Source organism: Arvicanthis niloticus, chromosome 4 (genome assembly GCF_011762505.2).
Source record: "Arvicanthis niloticus isolate mArvNil1 chromosome 4, mArvNil1.pat.X, whole genome shotgun sequence".
Taxonomy (NCBI): Eukaryota; Metazoa; Chordata; class Mammalia; order Rodentia; family Muridae; genus Arvicanthis; species Arvicanthis niloticus.
Genome location: NC_047661.1, coordinates 6,982,988 through 7,010,933, shown reverse-complemented (window position 1 = coordinate 7,010,933; position 27,946 = coordinate 6,982,988). Strand labels below are relative to the sequence as shown.

General features: G+C 38.1%; 1 protein-coding gene across 1 annotated transcript; it reads left to right on the top strand.

Moving 5' to 3' along the window:
• Positions 1-70: 70 nt before the first annotated feature.
• Positions 71-27,506, top strand: Cpb1 (carboxypeptidase B1). Its single transcript, XM_034500859.2, has 11 exons — positions 71-185; positions 277-352; positions 7,402-7,526; positions 13,397-13,496; positions 13,589-13,690; positions 14,517-14,618; positions 16,142-16,252; positions 16,334-16,424; positions 17,290-17,492; positions 24,947-25,031; positions 27,142-27,506. The coding sequence occupies exons 1-11, from the start codon at positions 121-123 to the stop codon at positions 27,327-27,329; spliced, it is 1,248 nt and encodes a 415-aa protein (XP_034356750.1). The 5' UTR covers positions 71-120; the 3' UTR covers positions 27,330-27,506.
• The last annotated feature ends 440 nt before the right edge of the window (positions 27,507-27,946 follow it).

Here is a 27,946-nt window from a genome sequence, read left to right as displayed (position 1 = left end):
AAATTATTAATCAAGATCTGATAGTGCCCATTTTTTTTCAGTCTGGAGAAGAACAGAAAGAACACTCTGGGCTATAAAAGCAGGAAGGGCCCAGGTTGCTCAGTAGTTCAGAAAGACACCATGTTGCTGCTCCTGGCCGTGGTGAGTGTGGCCCTGGCTAGTGCTTCTGAGGAGCACTTTGATGGGTAGGTCCAAAATTCCTTCCAAAGTAAGTTTTGCTAGCTTTTTGACACATTGCTGAAATTTAAGTTTCTATTCATTCTTTTTACCATTTAGCAACCGGGTATTCCGTGTCAGTGTACACGATGAAGATCACATCAAGTTAATTCAGGAACTAGCCAACACCAAACAGGTACAGTATCAGTTCTCTGCTTTACACTAACTTCAAAGCCTGAATTATTCTGATTCTATCAAAAGCAATGACATGAAATATTCCCTGAAGGATTTTTAAAAGTAAGAAATAAAACTTGGAAACTACTTAATGCCACAGTGCTTTCTTCTGCTGCTTAAATTAGCTTATGTCAAGCCATGTAGTGTTATAAATCCACACAACCTTTGAGAAGAGCTGACAGTGACAGCTAAGTGAGTTGGCTCTGTCTTGAAGGCCGTAGATCATCTAACATGCAAGTCACTTTTTTTCTAAGACAAAGGAGGAAATGATCAATTTGGAAATGACTGAAAAACCGGGCTTTTTTCCAACTTCAAATTCATTTCCATAACCCATGTGTCATCTTTTTCCTTTGATTTTCTTTCATTCTTAATCAAACAACTTGAGTTTTCCTGACCTTGATTCTGGTTGTTTTAATGATATGACTTGAGGGAGAAAAAAAAAAGGTAGACTGCACAAGCAAATTCCATATTATTTTTTTGCTTTAAAAAAGTGAAATTATGCTACTCTAAATAATATCTATGGGTTAGAATATACAAATTTAATTACATGTATAATGTGGCAAAAATCTACTCCTGAGTATAAATAGTACCACTTTGGTCAATGTTGTTTAGTCTTGAATATATAAACTAAAACACTATCCTAGTTCCTAGGTATCAGTCTGCCAATCTACCCTCCCACCCAATCTAATGCATCCATCCATCCATCATTTACCCAACCTTGTATCTAACCATCCATCCATTCGTTTACCTATTTATCTATTTATCATCTGTGTGTCTTTCTCTTTTAGCTTTTAAGGCAGACGTAGCAAAATAAAGTAAAAATTAGAAGGTATCATAGTCATAAATGTGAAGTCTTGAGTAGAAATAGAACATAAAGTCACCTACTCTAACCTGTCTTTCACATCTGAAATTTCTTCCTGCATAGTGGCATCTCTGCCTGTCAGCCTTCACTGTGACTTGTTTTATTGTTGCCAGAGTCATAGAACACTTCAGAGTCTAACCACTGGTTTTCTTTAATATTTTAAAATTAAAGGTGCCTTCCTTCTATTATTGACTTATTAGAACCAAATGAGTAAAAAAAATTATCTTTTCTGTGCCTTTCTATTGATTTTCCTAGTTTTTAAGCTTATAAAGTCTAGAGCATTCTGGTCAAATCTAGAGACAATTAAATCTTTCTATTTCTTTTTGAAAATGTATCTTTCAGAATTTGCAGTAGGCTGGATACATGCTACAGGACAATTTTCTGCCTTCATTTGTGTAACAGACATGTGTTTCTGTGGCCTACCACACGTTTTCACATCTTAAGGATCCTAGAGCACACACTATTTCTTCTAAACTTCAGTCCAATATGAACCATTTTTTTTTCAAACAAACCATCTGCAAATGAGTTATCCCCTCTTTTCTGTGCTTACATTTTTTAAATATATTCAAGATTTTAGATGTGGTTTTGATATATTGTATATTTTCATTCATTTTCAACACACTGAAATCCTTTGAACAAGATCAAATCCTCCAGGACTGGAGTTACAGGTGATTGTGAATCACCACGCAGGTGCTAGGAATCAGACCTGGTTCTCTGGAATACATAGTTTGATGCTGTCTGATATATTGCTTTAGTCACCTAGATTCTCTCCTTTTTTTGTGGTCAAGCACATGGGTTAATCTCAGATTCACAGGACTTAGCTTCTGGCCATATCAACTGTAGAGAGCCTTGTGCTTCTATCCTCATCTACCTCAAACCTCAGTGTTCTCTTTGGAAGTTAAAAGATAATAGAAAAAGTGAAAGCCAATGAGAGTTAAACAGTCAGCTCTCCTACAGCTGCGGCAGCACAAGCTAGCTCAATGCCAGAAGGTACATGTTTCTTATATTTTTTTCTTTCTTTCCAACATAAATTTTCAAAAGATTTAAATCCTCTGTAGTGATCATGTGGGTGCAGTGTATTCTGGGATGTAGCCTTCCTGATAAGATCATCAAAGGGCATCTCATCTTTTTGTTTATCCTTGGCCAGTGTGTCCTTCCTCCCAGCTTTTGAAGGTATCCTTTTAAGACTTCGATATATTGGAAGGATCAGAGCTACACTGCATTCAGCACTTCCTCTCATCCTTCGTAATTTCAGTGTCAGGGTTTGATTTTACTTCTTGCACTCACATTATATTGGTCCTCTCAACCAACATATTTCTAAATGTAAAACATACTCTGTCCTCTGGGTTTTCTTACAGTCCCTGTTTCTGGAGTTTTAAGTTTATTTTTCTCTGTCTAGAGTAACATTATTACTATCTTCTTTATTGTTGACATAGCAGAACTTTTCTTCCTGCTCTATACATTAGGCCTACAGTAGAAATTCCTTTACTTACACACAAGAAAACAAAATTCTCAAAATACATGAGAGACCTACTAGGTGTTTGACTCCCAACCACACATAGTGTGAAGCAAATTTATGCATATATCTGAAAACTCAGAGGCTCTCAGCACTAATATTTCTGATTTTATCAGCAGAACTTACCCTCCAAAGACTCTAAAGAGAGAGACAGGGACTCATGTAGCCCAGGCAGGCCTTGATCATGCTATGTAACAGAAAATAGCTTTGAACCTATCTCCCTGCTTTCAACTTCCATGTCCAGAGATTACATGTATTTGCAGTCATGTATAGTTTTATGCGGTGCTGGAGAAAAGATCCAGAGCTGTGTGTCCAGGCAAGCCTTGTACCAACTAAGCACCATACCCATGCTAAATTTTAGATTTATACCTTAGTTTATCTTGTCTTTGTGTTAGTGCATTACCTTATTTTAGTAAGGATTCAAGTTAACTATCATCTGGCTGGCCAGGCTGATACTCTCATAACACTATAATTTAAGGATAACCCTTTGTGTTTCATGTGAATTTCTGTCACTTGGTGCTCTGTAATATAATTTTTACCTTCAATTTTATAGCAGTGGCTGGTATAGCTCAATTTCTCATATTTTGTGTCAAGCATTTTACTTCATTTCCCTATGTCTCTTTCTCAAGTCACTGTAATTCCTGAAATCCACACTCTCTACTTATGTTCTTATTTGAGTTTCTCATTTGTAACCACATGGTGATTGGTAACTACTGTGGGAATGTGGTGCTGCTACTGGTTCTGTTTCTTAAGAAGCAATGATTCTATCTCCGGGACTGCAGGTCTGCATCACACTTACAGTGCTCCACATGGCCACGTGGATGCTGACAGGTCTGCTGCCCACACCAATCTTCTCTACATCAAAGGATATATATATTGTTCTTGTCTTGTCTTGTCTTGTCTTGTCTTGTCTTGTCTTGTCTTGTCTTGACTTGACTTGACTTGACTTGACTTGACTTGACTTGACTTGACTTGACTTATTTTGCAGGGTTAGGGAAGCCCAGACCTTTTCCTATGTGTGGCAAGTACTCCAATGCTAAGTTATGTTTAACCTTTCAAACTGAACATGTGTGAGGGGCTGTAGCTCGCTCATGGGCGTGGGTCCTGTTGGGCTGAGTTGTAGATCTCATGAGTTTGTTTCCCCAGGCATCTGGAACAGTGGCTTAGCGGGGCAGAAGCACAGGGATTTGAATGTGCTTACTCCACGCTTCTCTAGGTAGACCCTGGGCTAGAGTAAGCCACTGGCCTCCACTCCAAGCATGGGGAAATCACAGTCTGAGACCCGCAGGGGCAGAACTCTTTGGTTGGGGGTGGCTGGCCAGAGACCAGCTAGTCTCAGCCCTTGGGCTCTCAGGCACCACTGGGAGACCACAGAAGGACTGAACAAGAGTGGGGGGATATGAGCTGGATCGTCTTACAGCCCCTCAGGGTAGATGAGATGATTCGCTTGGCTGGGTCATTGCTGGCTCAGCTAGCCTGCTTGAGTTGATGGGCTTTATAGCTGGAATGCAGAGAGGTCCTCAGTTGAGATTAGGCAGCGGCTCATTGGTTGAAGGCTCCCTCTACAGTTCTCCATGGCGGGCCCCAAAGACAACAGGAAGTACATGCTTTTAAAAGGTTTATTGTCATGGCAGAAAGTGGATGAAGCTGTACCCCGTGACCTTATGTCAGGCCTAAGGTTAAATATCTTTTGCAAAGAGGAGGGTCTGAGAAGGAATGCTTAATTGGCTACACCCTCTGGCCTTTAGGTATCTCATGAATATGGCGATCTCTTGAGGCTCTGCAGCCTGTAGTCACGCCCTCTACCTGTGATACATGACCTAAGGCCACAAACCTTTTCTTTGGGAGGGGCTGTGAATAAGTGAAAGGAACCAGGGCCCAGGAGCAAGGCTGAACACCTATTTCCCTTTAGGGTATCCGGAATTCAAGGCCTGCATTCGACTAAGTACCCAGCTGCCTCTCACAGCCCACCACCCCACAGATGTGGAGGGGCCTCAAACTAGGTCTGCAAATGTTGTCAAACATTATAATAACCCCTCTGAAAGAATCCATTATTCTTATAGAAGACATTCAAGGAAATGTTACACAGACACTAACTATAGTGTTGTAATAGTTGACTGGGCCATCACCAAACATATCATGCAGACGTTTGTTGCTCTGAGTAGAAAGTTAACATCTTGATAAACTCTCTTCCAGAACAGACCTTGATTCAAGAGTAAAAGAAAACTAGCTCACTTGAAAAAGTGCAGTGAGCACCAAAAAAACATGGGGGAGTAGTGATAGAGACAAGGGAACATAAACCACTGTCACAAAGAATAACTGTAACTTAACCCACAGGGAGCCTTCAGGAAGTGTTACAAACCACACATTTCAAAATTATCCCATCAGTGGGATTAATACGTTGGAAACCCAGACAGTTATCTCCCAGGGTCATGTGTTCAGTTTGGGTTCTGAATTATTTCTGTAGCCCTTCCTGTCAACTTGGGGATGTATTTGTCTGTTCAAAGTGGAGTTCTGAGCACACTAAAAGGTCTCAGTAATTATGATTGAGACTGGCTCTGCCAATGTTGTCTACAAACACTTTGAGGACTCCAACGCTAAACCCCTGTGTCTACAACTCAGATGACATTGGGAGGGCAGGAATGCAAATGTAAAGCCAGTGCTCAAAAATGGACTTTCTAAGTCCGGTGTGGTGGCACACACCTCTAATCCCAGCACTTAGCAGACAGACACAGGAAGATCTCTGTGACTCTGAGGCTAGCCTTGTCTACAAAGGCACACAGAATCCTTGTCTCAAAAAAAAAAAAAAAAAAAAAAAAAAAAAAAAAAAAAAAAAAAAAAAAAGACTTTTTCTTCTACCAACGTTGCTTTTCTATTGTCATTGCTTTTCTCTGTGTCACTAGACCTCAGCTTCCTCTGTGCTTGCTGTAGTCTACATTCACACTGCCCCCAGTCTGATTTTAGCTCCAATTCTCCCCACTTCAACTTTCTTCTTTAGCCAATCCTTTGCTACCCAATGATGTAATTAGTATGCTTTCAACCATCCCTTATAACCATATTCTCACTCTTCTTCTGGTTCCCTCTTGTTGAAATCACATGTCCCTGTCTTCTGCTGACCTGGCATCCTCGATAGCCCCTAGGGTGGCTCAGCATCCATTGGACTAGTACACTGGTTTCAAGTCAGCAGAACCAGCTCTAGTTAACAGGATTCCATTCAAGTACACCAGAAACTTGATTACCTTAACACCTTCCTTACTCAGCTATAACATCTTTAAATCTCCTCAGTTTTCCTTACAAGTTTCCTAGAAATGGTCCCAAGTATCATTTGAGCCAGCACTGCCACAGTGTGCAGAATTCACATTTGCACTCTGAGCTTAGCTTATAAACATCTAAACAAATGAGCAACAATAGAAAATCAAGACACAATGTCAGATTTATCTCAGACTTCCAGGCCTCTGCTCAATGTAAAGAAGGAATAGAGAAACATACATACAAAACACTGAAGAACCTAGCTGACATTTTTCCATAAAATTGGATATTTGTGGTGATATAGACATAAATAAAAGCATTATAATAATCAAATGTGTCATTCACCGGACTATTTCCTATTTTCTCTAAAGTCCTCCTTAGGAAGACAAATTACTGTATGATTTCACCCACTCTTGCCTGTTTCATCCACCTAAAGCCCATTATGTAATAAACCCCAATAACAGTTATGAATAAAATAGAAATCTTAGTGCACTGCTAGATCCCCAAGCATATTTTGTTTCCAGCCACAGTAGAGAGCACAGCAGGAAGATGTTCTTGGGCTTATATTACTGTGACTTTCATAGAAATAAAGTTCAAAGATTATGAAAATAAGTCTATTAAAGTAAAGGAAAGCTCAGTTTCTCTCCACTACCTTTTTGGACTATAGTGTATTTATTATTGCTTGGCAGCTTTATCTATTACCATAGATACTGTTGTCATAATAAGCAAGTGTTGCATAAAACTGAAAAACAGAAAAGGGTAGCTAGAGAATTCTGCAATTAACTGGAATTATGAGAAATAACCATGTTCTTCATGCTTCTTGCTAATCAGTTTTAGTTTTGCATGTATGTCTGCATGTATTTGTGCGTGAGTATGTGTTTGTGATAATGCAATGTGTACTAATATATATATATGCCTATCTGTATACAAAAAGGCCAGAGTGAGATGTCCAGTATCTGCTTTATCATTCTCTATCTTAATTCCTTCAGACAGGATGACTCATTCAGTCTGGAGTGAGGTTAGTGTCTGGTAGTCAGCAAGCCCCAGTAATCCTCCTGACTTTGCCTGCTATCCACCAAACAATGAGGTTAGAAGCACATACAACTACACTCAGCTTTTCTTTGCAAAATGTGTTCTCAGTATTTGGATTCAGGTCCTCATGTTTATGCAATGAGCATTTTCCCCGCAAAACCATATCTCTAGCCTTGGAAACATTTTTATTGGCATCTAGCTGATTGGTCCTTATTAATTCAAATGAGATATTTATAAAAGAGTACCTGAAATATTTAAGTTTTAAGACAATTATATGGAGTTCATGTGCTCTCAAATCCTAATTTGATATTGAGCTATAGATGCTTATTCCAAATGTTTTTTTTTTATTCAGATTGATTTCTGGAAACCAGATTCTGCTACACAAGTGAAACCACTCAGTACAGTTGACTTTCATGTTAAAGCAGAAGATGTTGCTGATGTGGAGACGTTGCTGGAGGAGAATGATGTTCACTATGAGTAAGTTTATTCTTTACAGATATTAGAATTCTCTCCCCTTTTCCCTAAGTCTGTTAATGACCCAGTGAAGGTAAAATGAGGATAGACTATGTTTTTCCCATACAAAAAGGTAACGGCAGAGCTAGCACTATAGAGTAAGACTTAGTGATTTTTCTGTTCAGTTGTTACACTAATGAAAATGTTCTACATTCTTGAACCAGCCAAATATGTGACCTAATATTGCTTTAAAATGATATAGAGAGTAAAGGCCAAACATGGACACTATTATCATGTTGGCACAATTTTATCCTCAAATCTTCTCTGGGTGACCAACCACATCTCTTGTGGGCAGTTAGGGCCCTCATGTGCCTTTAGTTTAAGAATAAGTCTAGAGATACTATATTCTTTTTAAAGACCCCATTCCTAGTATCAGGAGACACAAAAAATGGCCAAAAAAGGAGCATGGACTCTAAATAAAAGGAGTAGAGTTGTCTAAACTGTTCAGACTGCTCCTTCCAAAATATTACATTGTTAAGTCAACATCTTTCAAGTGAGAATGCCCTTCAAAGAAGAGAAAGTTGTCCATTGGTTGATACCCCAACATAGATATTAAATGCCTGGGTACCATAGATATGCAAAAGGTGGCTAGGACTTTATATATATTAGGAGAAGATAAACATCAAGTGAAGGAGTTCAGTGGTGTATGATAGGAATCAGAAAGAGCAGAGCACTAGGGAGTAAGCAGAATGAATAAAACTTGGCTCAGGGAGAGATGACCTGGAAAATCAGGCTTTAGTTGAAAATTACATATATATGAACTAAAGGGTGTATAGGCAGGGAGCAGATGAAGTACGGCAGCTTGAAGTTAAGAACCAGACCATGCTTCAGGGGCAACTGCAGGACAACCCAGAACATTTTATCCAGGCATAGACCAAGGACAAACAAAAAGAACTCCAATTCAGTATGTTCAAATGCCTATTCAGCAACCCATGACCATACATGCACATCATCATTTTGTTTTAAGGAAATAAGATCTACAGAACTTTAGCATCAGAAATTACTTTGTTGGTTTGTTTGCATATTAAAAATAGAAAAAAATAGTAATCGTGTTTAAGGAACATGTCAGCAGTCAACTGTACAACATGTGCCAACATCAGAAGTGGCACAGACAACAAGAAAATGCTTTTGGAGGAACCAAACAAGAACCTATCATTGCAACTTACTGTCGTGAGACCTTAAGAACAGCCTAAGCTTCCCAAGCTTCAGTTTCCTAACCCACAGGATGAGGATATATGAGGAAAGATGACACTGATAAACCAACAGCATACTATTATTTGCACTTAAAAATATTACTATTATTGTGAGTACTATCCTGGTTTACTGTTGTACAAAGAGGGAAAATGCACTTGCCTTTTTATTTACTTATTATTTGAAAATTATGTATATATGTATGTATATGAGTGTGGGTTTGTGTATATGAGTACAGGGCTCACAGAGGCCAGAGAGACTGTCAGATTTTCTGGAAATGGAGCTACTGGCTTTTGTGGACCTCCTGATGTGAGTGCAGAGAGCCAAACTCAGGTCTTCAAGAAGAGAAGTGTCTTCTCTTAACTGCTAAGCCATCTCTCCAGCCCAATATGAAAGCCTTTTAAAGATGTCACAAAACTGCTATGTTTCACGCTATTGTCATGATTTATCTGACTTATTTCCCTGATCCTTACTGAGAAGAATATTAAAATGCAACATGGAACAGACAATCTTTTTTAAAACAAAATATAACTTTGTAAATTGCAAATTGTGATTAAAGACATCTCTGATTTTTTTTTCTTATTTTCTAGTAAGGGCTTCTAAAATCTCAGCTTGAGATGCCTTAATAGCCTACTTAAAGATGGGCTTCTATAGAATTCTTCCAGAAAACAAAGAAAGGGCAATGCCTATAAGCTATATTTGGAGATACTGAAAGGATGTCTTGATTTTGTTCAATAAAATCATTCCAAACCCCCATCAGTCCTCACTAACAATATCAAGTAAAAGATTCTCTTCCTTTTTCTAATTGCAGACTTCATTCAATTATGGTTGCATGTTGTCTCCTGCAGTATAGAATGGACCTTGGTCTTAGATCTTGTTAATGTTTGCATTTCTGCTGAGAGTTATATTATATTGCAGCATATAATCTTCTGAACAATAAATAAGTCCACAGGAATCTTGGGAGACCACTCGAGCAATAACATTGCTAGTCAAAAACAATCCATAGAGACCCTATTATTACTCCACAGGGTAACTAGTTTGTACCAGCTAGTTTCTCACTGGCAAGAACTTGCAATTAAAGATTTTGTGTATACAGAGACCATCAACGGCATTCGCTTCACCGTAACTTGCATCATTCAACAATTTCCGTCATGTGTCTAATTTCAAAATGTGCACAGAAAGAAGGAAAAATTGTAGTTCCACGTGCCAAGATTGTATCTTTAAATACAGAAAGACTGGGAATTGAACAGTACCAATGTTTAGTTTCTAGTCTGGAGCTAAGTTGACAGAACCCTTCTGTGAACAGTAAAAGATTTTACTCTTTTGTAGTCTACAAAATTGCTTCCTAAAGATTCCAAAAATGGTTATTTCCCCCCTTTTTCAAATTATAGTGGAATTGTTTGTTGCTAACTGCCTGTACCATCATTTTTCTACACATTTGAAGAACTGTGTAGGGCTGGAGAGATAGCTCAGCAGTTACAAAACTGGCTGCTCTTGCAGAGAACCTAGGATTTAATTCCTAGTACCTAGATGGTGTTTCACAACCATCTGTAATGCTAGTTCCAAGCAATCTAATGCCTTTTTCTAGTCTTCATGGGCCCTACATGCACATGGAGCATAGACATACATGCAGAAAAGATATGCACATTACATTTTTTAAAAATCTTTAAAATAATTAAGCGGGTATCTTCTATAAATTACATGAAGTCTTTCTTTCCTTTCCAGCCATAAGATTCTGTATTTTATTGAAAGTCACAATGATCTAATTTGCTAACTTGTCTTTAAAAATTGAAAAGAGATTGGATGAAACTAACATAAAAGCATATGAAAGTATATTGTGTATTTTAGAGACACAATGATGTCCTTAAGAGGCATTGTTTTAATCATTTACAATAGCAACTAATTGTTTATAAAAATGTTTTATTACATTGCTTTATCATAAATCTAATAAAACCAACTAACCACAAGACTGCAAAGGATCATTTGAGGTAGGCCCCAGCCTTCAAGCAGTTAGCAGTGCATTTCAACCTGATTGACAATATCCAGTTCCCAGTATCTCTATATTTAATGATACAACCTTGAATGTAAAACTCCAATTTATCTTTCTTTGTGCACAGATTTTTTTAATATTTTCTCCATGATAATTCATGATCTGACTAAAAGTTTTCTGATGCCCTTTCTCAAGGTGCAAAGGCTATTTTTACTATTAATTACTATTTTTTATATTACTAATTTAAACTGGTTTTTTACACCTTGTTGTCATGATTAAAATGATGACACAGTAAGAACTCTAAAAGAATGTCTCTTCCTGCAGCAAATCACCAGCAACAGCCTTTCACAGTTACTAAGCCTCTGCTAAGTCGTTTGAGCTTGAGGTTGGCTATGTTAACAGGAAAGCTGTATGTTGTTCTGTGAGCTTTGCTGTTGCCTCCACCCAACACTGACTGCTGAATACCAGCAACGGCCATGACTATAGCTTTAAATAAGATGTGTCTATGGAAACTCTTACATCTGTGGAATGCTGAGGAGCAATTAACATAGGTTATATTTCCCCTAGGCACCTAGTGAGAAACCATGTAAGTTGGGTATTATGCATATTGTATTTTTAAAACCTAGGGATACCGCTCAACTGTATGTTCACCTTGCACATGTAAGGCCCTGGGCTCAAACCCAAGCACTGGAAAAAGAGAAAGTTAAAGTATGCATCACCTGCCACTTCTACTGGATCCTTCTCCCATTCAGAGGTTTTCACCTGTGTTTGGCAGGATTTGTTCTTTCTGTTTAATGGTAATGAAATAGAAGTGTTTTCTGCCAGTTGGTTGTTTTGTTTGTTTGTCTATTTTTATATTTTTGTTTTGTTTGTTTTGTTTTTGTTTGACGATGTTTCTATTACAAATTTTCCTTGAAGATCATTTTCCAAATCTTTTCTAGCCAATGGTTTAGTATCTCTATGTTTTCTTAATTTATAAAGGTTGTAAATAAGGAGTTTTTTCATCTATTTCAAAGGAATCTATGTAAATGACCAAGATCAATTTTATCTCAGAATTAAAAATGTCATTGAGTATTCTCTAATCAAAATCCCCATTCTAAAACCATGGATTTAAAGCCAAGAAGCACATGATTTTTCTGAAGTCAATACATAAATTTAGCCAAATCATTACCTTGACCTTTTTATTCCCAATTGATGATTCCTTCTACTTCCCCTTCAAACTTTTCCACATTGATATTTTTCAACACAGTGATACCTGTATGGGATTCCAGAACCATACACTGATAGGCCCATGTTGCTTTAAGGTGGAATTCCAGAACCGTACACTGATAGACTCATGTCACTTTAAGATACTACATTTGTGATGAATTGCAAAAGACTAACTCACTAATTAAGTTTTGATAACTGTTTCAAAGAAAAATTTCTTTGCTCAGACAAATGCTAAGATATGCTCCTTTTCATCTTTTAAATGTTAAGAGAGTTAATTCATAAGAAAAAATTTGGAGAGAACTCAAATAAGTCATTTAGTATTAGTTTATTGCATTTTCCATAAACAGATACAAGCTCATACCCAAATTCACCAAAGGGAAGGGGAACAAATGAGAGGTTCAGAGAGTCCCTGATAGGTGCCCTGGAGTCTAAGAGAGGAAAAGAAGACTGTATGTGTGCCTGCAATTCTTTCTTGTCAGATAAAACCAAGAGAAAGCTTAACTGTGAATGGCAGAATTTTTGCAAATTGACCTTGTTCTAGAATATTCAGTAATCAAGGATATTAGTGATAAGATATTTTTCCCTTCCATGCATACTTTCCACTCAAAATAGTAATAAGAAATAAAAACAAATACACAGAGACAGACATACACATACCATATGTAGGAATTTTCAATTGAATTAATATGAATAGGCAAGTCTCTAGGGTTCTGTCTCTTCAGTTCTGTCTCTTCAATATTGCATTGCTAATGGAACTATTTGATTATCAAGTCGGCCAAACAGCAGAGAAGATACTAGTTATTTAAACCCAATGTCATTTACCTAATAAATATTTAGTGCTATTAATATTTCTAAAATTCCAACCAGCAGGTTGTTCTCCTAAAATCCTAAAGTCTGGCTCTCAGTGGTCAACTCTCATATTACTTTGGTTATAACGAATAGGTTTCTGGGACATGCAGCATTTAGTGCTAAAATCAGGAAAATACCTGAGGTTTAAGAAACAAAATAGGGCTGGAGAGATGGCTCACCAATAAAGAGCACTGGCTGCTCTCTCAGAGATCCTGAGTTCAGTTCCCAACAACCACATGGTAGCTCACAACCATCTGTAATTAGGATCTGATGCCCTTTTCTGGTGTGTTTGAAGACAGTGACAGTGTACTAAAATGATTTCTGTGTTTAGAGTCACTAAGGTATGTGACGTATGGACCCTGGAAGATTCCATCTTACTCATGCCCCCTAGGTGTCCTCAGTGGCTAACTTTTTGTGATTGATACCAGAATCTCCATCAGTAGCTCAGCCCGAAGACCTCAATAAAAGTCAAAAGGCAACATGTGAGTCAGTGGGAGGTACCGCGGCATCTTCTAAAGCTGTGGCTCTTGGCTTCATGTTCCCTGGGGAAACAAAACATACTCAAACTCACAAACACCCATTTTTACTCATCCAGGGTATTGATAAGCAACGTGAGAAATGTTCTGGAAGCCCAGTTTGATAGCCAAACCCGTACAAGTGGACACAGCTACACCAAGTACAACAAGTGGGAAACGGTATGGGCTGTGCCTGATTCTGATACTTTTTTGAGGGCTTGGGAGTTTAACCGACAATGTCACATTAATCCAGGAATGGTTCTGTTTGGTAGATAGAGGCGTGGATTCAACAAGTCGCTACTGAGAATCCAGACCTTGTCTCTCAGAGCGTCATTGGAACCACATTTGAAGGACGTAACATGTATGTTCTCAAGGTAACAGTTATTTTATTGCATATCTTCCTTATTTACATTCCAAGGAAACAATTTTTAAACATTACGTAAGTGATTTAAATCAATGAATTCTGATTGACTAGCATTTGTTTCACAGACATGCTTATCAAAAACAAAAAATCTCTATAGCTCAGATTCCTTGGATTCTTTTATTCTATATGCATTTTTACATACTTACTTTTGATTTATCTAAAAATAAAATCCAGTAAAATAAGAGAATTCTTATAAACTTTACCACATCCCTGTAAACAATCTAAGTAATGGTTGGCTGTAATGAAATTCTTCTCTCCTAGGTGTGGTTTCTTAGTCCATTTGAAAGTCACAAGCTTTTGTTGGCAAGCTGTAAGGCTATTGTCATTTATCAGACCACATTACAAAGAACACCATTTGTTTCCATCACCCTGAATACCACTTTTGTCATGAAATTTCAGTGACAAAATGAAAAGACAAGAAACAAGTGGGGAGAATAGAAATTTCCATAAACTTAGCAGCAATCATAATTACTTATAATTAATTGTCAATTATCATAGTCACATCACCTAATAACGGTAGCTGAGAATAAGGGCTATGGGAATGCACTTACCAGCAGGATACCCAATCCTTTTGTGGCAACATAGGCTTAATAAGCCTAATAGTAATGCAAGCTTTCAGCTTAAACACAGTGACCGCGCAGAGACAAGAACAGTTTGAGTACTGGGCATCACCAGATGCTGTCAGGATTCACTTATAGAGTCCAAAGGGAGTGGATGTTAACCCCTGAGTGCCATGTTGTAAATAACGCTTCTCCTTTTCCTTTTTCTCAAAATAGATTGGTAAAGCTAGACCAAATAAGCCTGCCATCTTCATGGATTGTGGTTTCCATGCAAGAGAGTGGATTTCTCCTGCGTTCTGTCAGTGGTTTGTGAGAGAGGTAGGTAGACAGAATAATTTTTGATGGAAGAAATAGAAAGTATTAATTTCAATTAATTCCTTTATAACCTAATATAAAAAAATGACATATGCACACATACATACATACATATACACACATGCACACACAAAAGAACACACATACACAGACATACACACATAATCCATAATTCCTAGTTCCTATTGGGATAAATTAGTTTTTAACACTTGTCAACAGACCTTAGTATGACATGCATTCTTTAAGTTAGAAAATTGGATTTATTTCAATTTCACTAAGTTACACTTTCTCACCTGCCTTAGGTGGACTAGCTGACAGCTAAAATAGTGTTTCACACCTTAAAAATGGATCAGTATGGATAAATCGGCAACTGTCCATTGAATGCTCCTGATAAGCTGAAATAGTCAAGTTTTCAAATGTGCATGCATTCACATTGATACAGATATATTTCATAAATAAGAAAGAAAAATAAGTATTTCTTATAGGATAATTACAAATAATGTGTCCACAAATAATGATCAAAATCACCTTTAGAATATCATGGTGATGATTTTCAGCATCTCCATTGAAGGGCACAAAACTTAGTGTATAAAACTTTAAGAAGATACAAGACATTTTCAGAGCCACAACGTATGTTCCACTCAACACATATTAATTACAATGTGAAAACTAATAATGGAAAACATTTTTTTAATTTAACTAAGTTCTTAAGAATAATATCACCAGTGTTAAATAAAATAGTAATATTGTGTAAGACAGGTCACATTTGTAGCCCTCTCTAAATATATAATGTCCCTACAATTGCCAAACAAACTACCCTGTGCTTTTCTACAACATGAAAGTTATAAAAGATGAGAAAATATTGAAACTCATCGTACATCAGTGGAGAGGGAGGAAATGTGACAGCTGTCTATTCTGGCACAAGCCTATAATCCCAGTGCTTGGAAAATAGAGGCAGAATGATAAGCAATCCAAGGACAACCTCAACTTCATAGCAAGTTTAAGGCAGTCTGGGCAACATGAGACTCAAGAAAAAGAGAGACAGAAGGGGGGACAAAGTGAACGCTATAACCATAAGGGAGTACTGATTAAAAAAAACTGTGTAGTCTAAATAAAATCTAAAATTTAGTTTATAATATTGTGTCCATGCTAATGCCTTTACTTTAATACCTATACTGTAATTGCAAAAAGATGGTAACATTAGGAAAAGCAAAATAAAAAAAAATGTGTGGGAACTCCCTGCATTATATTACAGCTCTTTTCTAAATATAAAGCTTTACATTGATATGCTCTTAAAACGCAAGAATTTATTATATGAAACCTAATTTCCTTTGCTCAAAGGACTTCTGAATTAATTTGCAACGCTTTATCCAAGAAAACCCAGGAAAATGTTGGATTTAAATGCAGGCTGGCCATGAGGCAGAGAACCCTTCTATTACCGAAGTCAACTGCACCCAGACCATGTAAATTTTGGCAGCATCATTCATTTTATTGTTGTGTGAACTCACATTGTTATCCACATCCAGGCTGTCCGTACCTATAAACAAGAGATCCACATGAAACGGCTTCTTGATGAACTGGACTTTTATGTTCTGCCTGTGGTCAACATTGATGGCTATGTCTACACATGGACTAAGGTATTTGAATTCAGAGGGACTTGTGACATTCACACTGTTACTTCCTATAGTTTTTGATCTAACTATATAATCTTCTTTCAGGACCGAATGTGGAGAAAAACCCGCTCTTCTAAGGCTGGAAGTTCCTGCTTGGGTGTAGACCCCAACAGGAATTTTGATGCTGGCTGGTGTGGTGAGTATATGTCTAGCTAACCATTTTGCATACAACATTAAAAAGCATAAGTGATAAATTAGCATGAGAAAACATGAGGTCAATATTCAAAACAAGAAAAACTATCAAGTTTTATGTTTTACAATTCTAACTTTCTCAAAGCACAGAAAGTAGTTTATTGAATCATTTGATTAAAAACTATGGTGCCAAGTTTGTGTGATATATTTACAGAATCAAATCAAATGACAATTTAGACACAAAAATAAATAAACAATCATTTAAAAATTAAAATGCAATTCAGTAATTATAGTAACAGGACTTTTTCATGGTCATGAATAATAAGTATTCCAGTTAATGACAGATCCCACTGTCTTGATCTCACTGTATATGGATATATACAGTACAGACTGGGGTACAGAGAGCACAGAGATACAACCTGTCTTCATAAATATTGATGGTTTTTAATGTAATATTAGTGATTTCATGTATAATTTCTTATTATATCAGTTTAAAAACATGCCATCCTAATATATGCATAGATAGATGGATAGATAATAGATGATCAATAGATAAATGAATGATAAACAGGCAGATAGATGATAGATAATAGATACATATATTATAGATAAATAAATAGATACACAGATAGATAGATAGATAGATAGATAGATAGATAGATAGATAGATAGATAGATGATAGATAGATAGATAGACAGACAGACAGACGGTAAACAGATGAAAGCTCATGAAGAATAGTTAAAAAGAGTGCTAAGAAAACCCTTACATTATTTAGCTTCCTAACTGAAGATATAAAATTGCTAATATTGCCTATGAGAGCTTCAGTAGGTGACTATTGGCCACTAATAGATATACACATTTTTTGCAGAAGTGGGAGCTTCTCGGAGTCCCTGCTCTGATACTTACTGTGGACCAGCCCCAGAGTCTGAAAAAGAGACAAAGGCCCTGGCAGATTTCATCCGCAGGAACCTCTCCTCCATCAAGGCCTATCTGACAATCCACTCATACTCACAGATGATGCTCTACCCTTACTCCTATGCCTACAAGCTGCCTGAGAACTATGAGGAGTTGGTGAGTGGGTGCAATGAGAGGGAGACAACTTCAGTGTTGAATATGCTTTTCATTCTAATTCTGAAAAATTTGTCAGAACAATTCCTTATTAGTTTCTGAAGTAGAAAGTGTGTGTGTGTGTGTGTGTGTGTGTGTGTGTGTGTGTGTGTGTATGCATGTATATATGGACATATATACTAAGGAATTAAATTCATAGATAAACTGGATGAACTAATGGAATTTTGACATAGAAAACAATTTCACTTGAATGTAGCTTATTTACTAATAAGGAAAATGACAGTAGCCCCATTTTGCTATACCATAAGAATGATTGTATTAGTTACCGTTCTATTTCTGTGACAAAATATCCTGACAAAAAGTGAGTTAAGAAAAAAAAAGGATTTATTTTGGTTTACAGTTCCAGAGACAATAAAGTCTGTTGTGTCAGGGAAGGCAGGACAGAAGGATAAAGCTGGTCTGGCAGTGAGGAAGCAGAGAAAGAGAACAGGAAGGGAGGCCTGGCTACACAACCATGTACGGCTGCACTTACCAGATATGGCAAATAGCACAATCTTTGGTTGATATACACAGACTAGTTAACAACAATAATAAATAATAATAATATACTGCTTCAAAATGAAAGGCAGGAAGCTAGAAGAATATCAGCTGAGTACCTTGCCTCACCTCACACACTGAGACAGAATTAAACAGAGTGAACCCAGAACTGCCAATCCAGGACACAAGGATCTTTCTGCATTAAAAACTATAAAATAATCTTAGAAATTCTCTAGTCTGTTTCTCATTTTCCAACCTGGAAGGCTTAGACAATTTGACACTAATAGCTCTGAGTCACTAGAAAATTTCCTAGCTTGCCACAACTTCCAAAGACACACTTTAAATTTTTTTCTTTTATTAAAAATAGATTTTCCCATACCATATATACTGATTATGTTTTACATCCCTTTGCTTCTCCCAATTCTTCACCACTTCCTCTTCCAACTGGATCACTTCCTTCCTGCCTCTAATGAGAAAAAAACAAGCTTCCTATTTGTTTTAAAAGATAATTGAAATATGACAAAATGAAACATAAATTATAAAACTATCATATATGAGCTAGACAAGGCAAATCTACAGAAGAAAAGATCCCAAGAGATGGCACAAGAATCAGAGACCCACATGTTTGCATACTCAAGAGTTCCACTAAACACACTAAACTGGAAGCCATAATATATACAGAGGACCCACTGCAGACCCATCCAGGTCCTGTGAATGCTGCTTCACTCTGAGTGCTTAGAGCTTTAATCATTTTGATTTAGAGGAACTTATTTCCTGAAGCCCTCCATCCCCTCTGACTCTTAAACTTTTTCTGCCTATTCTTCCTCAGGGTTCCCTGAGCTCTGAGCTAAGGGATTTAAAGTAGGCATCCCATGTGGGGCTGCAAATATCAAGGTCTCTCACTCTCTGAATAATGTCTGCCTGTGGGTCTCTGTATTTGACTGCGTTTGCTGCTGCAGAAGGAAATTTCTCCGATGATGGCTGAGAAAGTCAATGATCTAAGTATAGCAGAAAATCATTATGAACCAGTTTATTGTTACTGTTTTTTAGAACAGTCATATTTAGTTTTACCCTAGGTCCCTAGGTTGTCTAGTGTCTAGTTCATAATCATCCAAACAGTGTTGGAAGCGGGTTCCATTTTGTGGAGTGGGCATAATTGAAATTAGATATTAGTTGATTACTCCCACAAGTTTCGTGCCATTATTGTGCTAGCATATCTTGCAGTCAGGACACCATTTTAGATGAAAGCATTTGTGGCATTTGCATTTTGTGGTAGTGTGCAGAACTGTTTGCACAAAAGATGCTAAAGCATAAAGATGAAGGCTCTAAGTGGCACCAGTCGGAGTTCTCAGTGTTCAATGCATTGTATAAGTGTTGTATTTAACAATGGGACCTGCTGTCAGTTTGTAGAGAACAATCTATTGGCTTAGAAACATCCTGGCTGGCTTGGGAATTCCCATGTGTCTTACTGCCCATTCCCACTGACACACTTCCTCCCACAAGACCACACCTACTCCAAGGAGAACACACCTTCTAATTGTCAAATAGTTCTACTCCCTATGAGACTATGGGGGCCATTTTCAGTCAAACCTCCACACCATGGGACCTAACAACCCAGTACTGGTACTAGAAGCTTCATTTGATGACAAGAATGTATATACACATACATATACACGTACACGTGCACATACACATTCTTCTATTGCATTAGGTTTCCACATTACCCCTCAATGGTCCATAATTTTAGATGTCCCTTTCCATATTCCCATGATTGTCTCCCTCTCCACTCCCTTTTCCAACTTGATTCTTTCATTCTAGTCCCTCCCCCGTCCACCCATAACTATCTATTCTATTCCCCTTTCCTAGGAAGATTTATCTGTCCCCTCTACGCCCTTACTCTTATACTTAACTTTGGTAGTTCTATAGATTGAACCTTAGTTATCATTGACTTAATAGCTAATACCTCCAAATAATCGGATTCATATCATATGTGTCTTTTGGGGTCTGGGATACTCCACTCAGCATGATTCATTTTTCTAGCTCCATCCATTCGCCTTTGAATTCCATGATGTCAGGTTTTGTTTTGATGGCTGAGGAATACTTCATTGCACAAGTGTACTAAATTTTCTTTATCCCTTCTTCTGTCTAGGAACATCTAAGTTGTTTCCAATTTCTGGTTATTATGAATACAGGAGCAATAAACATGGTTGACCAAGTGTTCTTTCCATAGGGTGAAATATCATTTGTGTCTATTCCAGGAGTGGTATAGCTTGATCTTAAGGAAGATTGATTCCATCTTCCTGAGGAACCTCCACACTGATTGTCCTAGTGTCTTTACAAGCTGTATTCCCACCAACAATTGATGAGCGTTCCCCTTGCTCCACGTCCTCCACAGCATGGGCGTCACTTGTTTCATTGATCCTGCCCATGCTGACAGATATAAGATGAAATCTCAAAGAAATTTTGATTTGCATTTTCATGATGGCTAAAGATGCTGAACTTTTCTTTAAGTGCTTCTTAATCATTTCAGTTCCCTATTTGAGAATTCTCTATTTAGATCTGTATCCCTTTTTAAATTGAGCGGGTTTTTTTTATATATTTAGATTGAGTTTTTTTTTTTATTTATTTATTTATTTATTTATTTATTTATTTTTACACTCCAGGTTTTATTCCCCTCCCATTCCACCCTCTGACTGTTTCACGTCCCATACCTCCAACCCACCCCTGTCTCCACAAGGCTGTCCCCACCCCCAACTCCCACCCCACCTGACCTCTAAACTCCCTGGAGACTCCAGTCTATTCAGAGTTAGGTACATCATTTCTGATTGAACACAAACCTCCTCTGTTGTATATGTGTTGGGGACCTCATATCAGCTGATGTATGCTGTCTGTTCGTAGCCCAGTGTCTGAGAGATCTCAGGGGTCCAGATTAATTGACACTGCTCGTCCTACAGGGTCACCCTCCTCCTCAGCTTCTTTCAGCCTTTCCCTAATTCAACCACAAGGTTCAGTAGCTTCTGTCCATTGGTTGGGTGTAAATATCTGCATCTGACTCTTTCAGCTGCTTGTTGGGTCTTTCGGAGGGCAGTGATAGGTCCCATTTTGTGAGCACTCCATAATCTCAGTAATAGTGTCAGGCCTTGGGACCTCCCCTTGAGCTGGATCCCACTTTGGTCTGTCGCTGGACCTTCTTTTCTTCAGGCTCCTCTCTATTTCCATCCCTGCAGTTCTTTTAAACAGAAACAATTATAGGTCAGAGTTTTGACTGTGGCATGGCAACCCCCTCCCTAATTTGAGGCCCTGTCTTCCTGCTAGAGGTGGGCTCCACAAGTTCCCTCTCACTACTGTCAGGCATTTCATCTAAAGTCCTTGCTTTGACTCCTGGGAGTCTCTCACCTCCTAGGTCTCTGGTGGATTCTGAAGGGTCCCTCCAACCTCCACCCAAGGTTGCCTGTTTTCATTCTTTCTGCTGGCCCTCAGGGCTTCAGTCCTTTCCCCTCACCCAATACCAGATCAGGTTCCCCTCTCCTCCCCCCATCTACTTTCCCTCCCAGATCCCTCCCTCCCCACTTGTGATTGCTTTTTTCTACCTCCCAAGTGGGACCGAGCTGTTCTCACTTGGGCCCTTCAGCTTACTGACCTTTTTGTGTTCTGTGGACTGTATCTTGGATATTAAGTACTTTTTTGGCTAATATTCACTTATTAGTGAGTACATACCATGCATGTCTTTTGCAGTCTGAGTTATCTCACTTAGGATGATATTTTCCAGTTCCATCCATTTGCCTACAAAACTCAGGATGTTCTCATTCTTAATAGCTAAGTAGTATTCCATTGTGTAACTGAACAACATTTTCTGCATCTATTCTTCTCTCATGGGACATCTGGGTTGTTTACAGGATATTTTTAGGAGCCAAGGTGCCAAAGACAGACCTGCAATGCCATCAGTTGAAGACACCTTTAAAAACTTGTCTTCTTTTGTAACTTTTCCCCCAAATGCTCCTCAGCCATAATTGTATGCTTTTCCTCACTTTGAACTAATTTGTTACCTACTTCTCCCCAGAGAAGACATTTGGTAATGTTTGTGAGATGTTTTGACATACTATGGGAGTTTAGTGACATCTCGTGGTAGAGGCCAGTGAATGTGAATAAATATCATACAGGATACCAGGAAACTTACTCCCACTCCAACACACACACACACACACACACACACACACACACACACACACACACACACACCAGGCCCAGCTGTCTTAAATCAGTTGTTTCCCTGACTTCTTTCCTCACTGCAATCAGAATCCTCCTTTTCCTTAGATTCACCTTGGTGTTTCCCACTTCTGAATTCTTTTCTCCTTGGTGCCTGCTTGAAGCTTAAGATCTCCTTAGGCACCACAATTATAAAAGTAACATTTCTTACTGGTTCCTGGGTATAAATTAGCATTATCACAGGACAAGAAGAAGGAAACTATCTTTAGGGTTACTGGAGGCTCCCATTATCACATGGTACCACAGGGTACCCACTTTAGTCTTTAAGTTAAATTATTTAGAATTATTTCATACTTTTGGTTTGCTTGGGAGCTCTATTTTTTCCATGCTGTAATAATGGACTACAGACAGTTAGCCCACTGTGCCTACTCTGGCAGTGTGCAAGAGACTGGAGTAAGGGTCTGGTGCACTGCAGTGAGGCAGGGACTTTTTTATCCTCTGTTACCTGGGGACACAGGTCTTTGGAGCTGAAGACCTTCCTCTCTCTACTTATTCACCCCACCAGGTGAATAAGCCCACGGCCCCGTGAATAGTGCACTGCTTTTTCTTTTGCTTCTGATGGTTTGAGTTCTGTGTGACATTTTAGATTCTGTCTTTTGCTATAGGTTCTCTTAAGTTAAGAAAACAGAGGTGACCCTGCATAAGATATGGTAAGAAATTCATAGCTAAGGATTGATGTAGGCCATGTTGTCCCTTGACAGACATCAAAGCTTTATCTAGGTTGATGAGTATTTAACTTCCTTCAGTTCTTGGAAATCAGTAAACCAATTCCAACATTTCTTTTGGAGTATTTGAAGGCTAGGAAAAGTGGAAAAGAAGGGTAAGTAAACGATGTCATAGCTTAAGCTAACCACACTTGGATGCATGCTCTTGGGCATGTTCTTTTAGTCTCTCTGCACTTTATTTCATGCTCCTAGAAAGAACTCTTTGTAAAGTGTAAGACATGGGAACATTAGTCACTATTTGGCCCCTGTTCCTCAAGTGGCTCCAGAGAAAGTGTCAGCTGAGTTTTGAGTTGTGAATTCTCTTCTGCATTGTTCCTTAGATCTTCTGGCATATATAAACATCTGACACTGACGAATGCTAGAATCACACCTTTATCTATCCAAGTTCTCAACAGTCACTCAGCTTATTTCGAACATTCCCCTTGAATGTGCTGTTCCGCATGGCACTCTATTCTGCTAGAAAATTCTGTGGTGGTGAATGTGGATGGATGATATCTGGAAGATAAATGAGGATTATTTGAACTTTCCAAAAGGAAAAATTGCAAGAAATATTATTAAGATAATTGGATTTTTAAATGTAATATTTTAGCTGCTGAATGTTTATTCTGGGTTTCTTTTTTCTGTCTCTTGACTTTAAATGAAATCAGAGAAATTGTCCATAGGTATCTTCCTTTGTAATTAATGTCAGCATCTGAATATGACAGCCATCAACCATAAATACACAGTATAACTAACTGTCCACCTCCATACAGTCTGCAGTCTCTACTCAGAAGGCAACAGTCCAACTTTTGAAAAGTTCAGTATTATGAACCCCAGCAAATGACTCAGTCAACCAACCCATACTGAGTTATCTGCTGAAGATTAAATGAGTATTCTGACCTAGACATGAGAGTCTTAAGTTCAAGGCCAACCTGAGCTATATAGAAAGATAATAAACAACAAAATTTTAAAAATAGCCACAAATCCAACAAGGAACTACTATAAAATAATATGTGCCAAAAGAACCACTTTAACAGAGGGAAGGAACTCTGATAGACAGAAGCTGCTACAAAAGAGAGGTGGTGTGAAAGTCAACCTGAAAGAAAAGAAATTCTCTGTTTACATGAAGATAGGGAAGACCATCCCAATTATGGAAGAAAAGTAGCCCAAAGCAGTGGTAAGAGGAGGAAGAGAAGTGTAAGGGTCTGTTCAGTAAATCCTATCTCAGAGCAAACGTGAGATGAGACTCAAGACCTCTACCATGGGGTTCATAATGAGTCTTTTTACCAAAAAAGGAAATTGGACCCATTGAAGTTACATGACAAGGTAACCCTAAAAATGGTGCATGGAATTAGATAACTAGCCAGATGAGAGGGCGGTGAACACCAAGGATAGCAGAGGGTGAGGCACAAGCTAAATGTCCCTTTAATGTACAGTAGCAATAAAAATAACAGCCTTTCAAAGCTAATGTTTGTCTCAGAGCAATTTCCTCCAAAAGACTTGTCTATACAATCATGTGTGTTTATCTGCTGATACCCCAGCCCTAATACACACCATCCTGGATGACTCAATTGGCTTTTTACCAACCACATTGTCAAGTCATGGTTGTTTTCAGGTATGTGTTGGTTTTATGCAATGACATCAATAACCTCTGTGCATAGCATAAGGATTTCCTGGTGTTTGCTTTGCTCTTACACCCTGCAGAAATGAAATGAAAGAAATTCAGCATGAGTGCTTGTGGAAGGCATTGGGAAAGACATTCTTTCACAAGATTTACTTATGAATCTCAATATGACTCATCTGGAAAAATTGAAACAGACATTGAAAAAGCATAAAATGTGCTTTTGTCCAAATGTGCCATATGTCTTTGGTTTTTGACACAAGTATACAGGGCATGTTTGTTTGGCGTTGTTGCTTTTGTTTATTCACTTGCTGATGGTTCTTCTACAGAATGCCCTGGTGAAAGGTGCAGCAAAGGAGCTTGCCACTCTACATGGCACCAAGTACACATATGGCCCAGGAGCTACAACAATCTGTGAGTCATGGGTTCAGAACTATGCAAAGAAACTGCTTTTCTAGAAAGGAACAATACTTCCCACTCTCTTTCTTTTCTCACCATTTAAAGCACTTTTGCCTCTTGGCATTTTTTTAATGTAGTATATTTTCTACTCAATAGATAGATATAAATAGCCTTTCCAAACCACAGTACCATCTGCTTCCTGGGTGAATTTTTTAGGTATCTACTATGGACCAAGCTCTCAGTAGGTGCTAAAATAAAAAGAGAGAAAGGATGCAGAGGAGAGCATTAGGAAAGAAAAATTGGAGGAGATAGACTGAGGCAATCTTTGAAGAATTAACCATAGGGAAGCTTGGTACTAAGAGGTACAACACTAGGTTACAAAGTAAGAACATACCCAAATCAAGAGCCCTGTGTTTGGATATCTTATTTCTAGGGTTGTGGCTTGGATGTACCACTGAAGGATCATTGCAGAATGAGAACATGGTAGGGAGTAATTTCTCGATAAAAAGACCATGGGTAAGAAGGAGGATTGAGGAAATAACTCAACCTTCAGAGGAACCCAATTCTTTTATCTGAGCAAACAAGTAAAAGAAACACATGGCAAGACAGTACAATACAGTAGAATTTTACTTAGCCATAAAGAAAACTGAAATCATCCAATTTGGAGAAAGAGTAGTAGAACTGGAAAATATTCCATAAAATAGGATCACCCAGACCAGAAAGACAAAGGCCATGTGTTCTCTCTTAGGTTTACATACACAGGTATTTGCATAATTCAGGTATTCTAGACCCAGTGTCTATACATTCCAGGAAAATAGAGACAGGCTCAGGAGAGTAGGGTAGGGAAGAGGTCATAAGAGAAGGAAGCAAAGGAGGGGACTGGAACTCATATGATAGGAGAACAAAACTGCTCTTACAGAGAACCTGAGCTCAGTTCCCAGCACCTACATGGTTGAGTCACAATTACCTGTAGCTCCAGTTCCAAGGAATTTAATACCATCTTCTGCATACATGCAGAACACATAAAAAGACAGCAGAAAGAGCTAAGTGGAGCTAGACCCCAGCATTGTGGTCACCGTTGACTGTGAAGTTCTATTAAAAGACACATTCTGCAGGACCACCTTTCTATCTGTCTCCACTTTCCTCTGCCTTCCACTGATTTCATTTGACCAAGTTCTGAAAGGATCAGAAATAGACACAAGGAAAAAGACCCTGTCCTGTCATCAAGGGGCTGTTAATGACTGCAGTTGAGAAGGCTCTGGCCTGAGCTGTTGAGTTTGCTAAAGCTCGAAAAACTTATAAAGTTTGTTAAAGAATAGTGCTTCCTGTGGCCTTGTTTAAGGTGTCCTCTTAAGGTGGTGCTGACAGAGACGACTTGCTTCTTCACCTACTTTCAAACTGTGGGTTTATTAACTCGAGTTTAATTAGGCTTATTTTGCCACTGTCTATAAGCCAATAAGGGTAAATACAATGTCTTTCCTTTGTCCCAGCATCTCTCAAGATGAGCACATGACTGGCAGTTCAGTGGGGAATGTTCAGTTCTTGATTAAATAAATGAACAAAAAGATACATTAGTGAGAACAAAATTATAATTGAATGATTTAACTAAAAGAAATAATAACTATGTCAGGTGCCAAAGATAAAACGTGAAAACTTAGGAACCAGGGGGGTATAGCTGAGTGGAAAGTCCTTGCCTAACATGACCAAGGCTCCAGATTCAATCTCCAGCAGTGAAAAAGAGAAGCACCCTTGCTCTAGAGCGGTCAAGCTTCATAATCCTGAGGTTTCTACAAGCTTAGAGTGCTGTCCTCTTACCACTCAAGTTTCTCTGTTGGGAGACATTTACTCTTTAGTGACATGCCCACAATAGACTTCTCCACTACATATAAGTGCACTAAGAATTTAATATTACTAAAAACATACTTCTTGAGATCATTCTCTCAAAAATAATTCTAGGGCAACTTAGGATTAATTTTTTTATATACTTTACTTTTCTGTTGACTAGACAGCCTATTCGTAATATTTTTCACAGTGAAAAATTCATAGTTAAAAAAAGAAGCTGGTGATTTCTTTTATCCTCCTTGCTAGAATTGAAGATTTTCCTCCTGCTGTTTTCTCATTTCAGATCTTGCTGCTGGGGGATCTGACGACTGGGCTTATGATCAGGGAATCAAATATTCCTTTACCTTTGAACTCCGGGATACAGGCTTCTTCGGCTTTCTGCTTCCTGAGTCTCAGATCCGCCAAACCTGTGAAGAGACAATGCTTGCAGTCAAGTACATTGCCAATTATGTCCGAGAACATCTATATTAGTGAAGAACCTGGACCTCCTTATTTCAAAGTGCTTAGTGTTCATTTCTTGTCTGTCTTCACTTTGTTTGTTTGTTTGTTTGGAGGCTTGCAAATTCTAATTTTTTCCTCTTAATTTTCTGGGTGTGTTGACCAATTGAACCTCCAAAAACATCAATAAAATCATATCATTATTGGAAACCATAGCAGATTGCCTACTTTGGGAGGGAGAGTGACTGTGAACAGTGAGCCAGCCAGCTGTGTGCACGCACCAGTATTATCATCTGTGGAGAAACCATCCCTTCTAAAGTCAACCAATACTGACAGAGAACTCTGGTTATAATGGGAAACTTATGAATAGGAAAAAATACAGTGGGCTGTGAAGATTGTAAAACATAGTAGAGTTGGAAAAGTGGCATCCTGGCTTACGTTTTATCTCAGCTCATTCAAGTGACATAATGAAATAGCTATAGCATACCAAGAATTTTACTAAGCAACCAAAGACAGAAAAATAAAAGAGAATGATTACACATTTTCATGTTTATATATGTATATATATACGTATATGTATACATATATATGTACATTATATAAAACAGACACTGAATAAGTAATCAATAAAAATAATATATAAATACAGC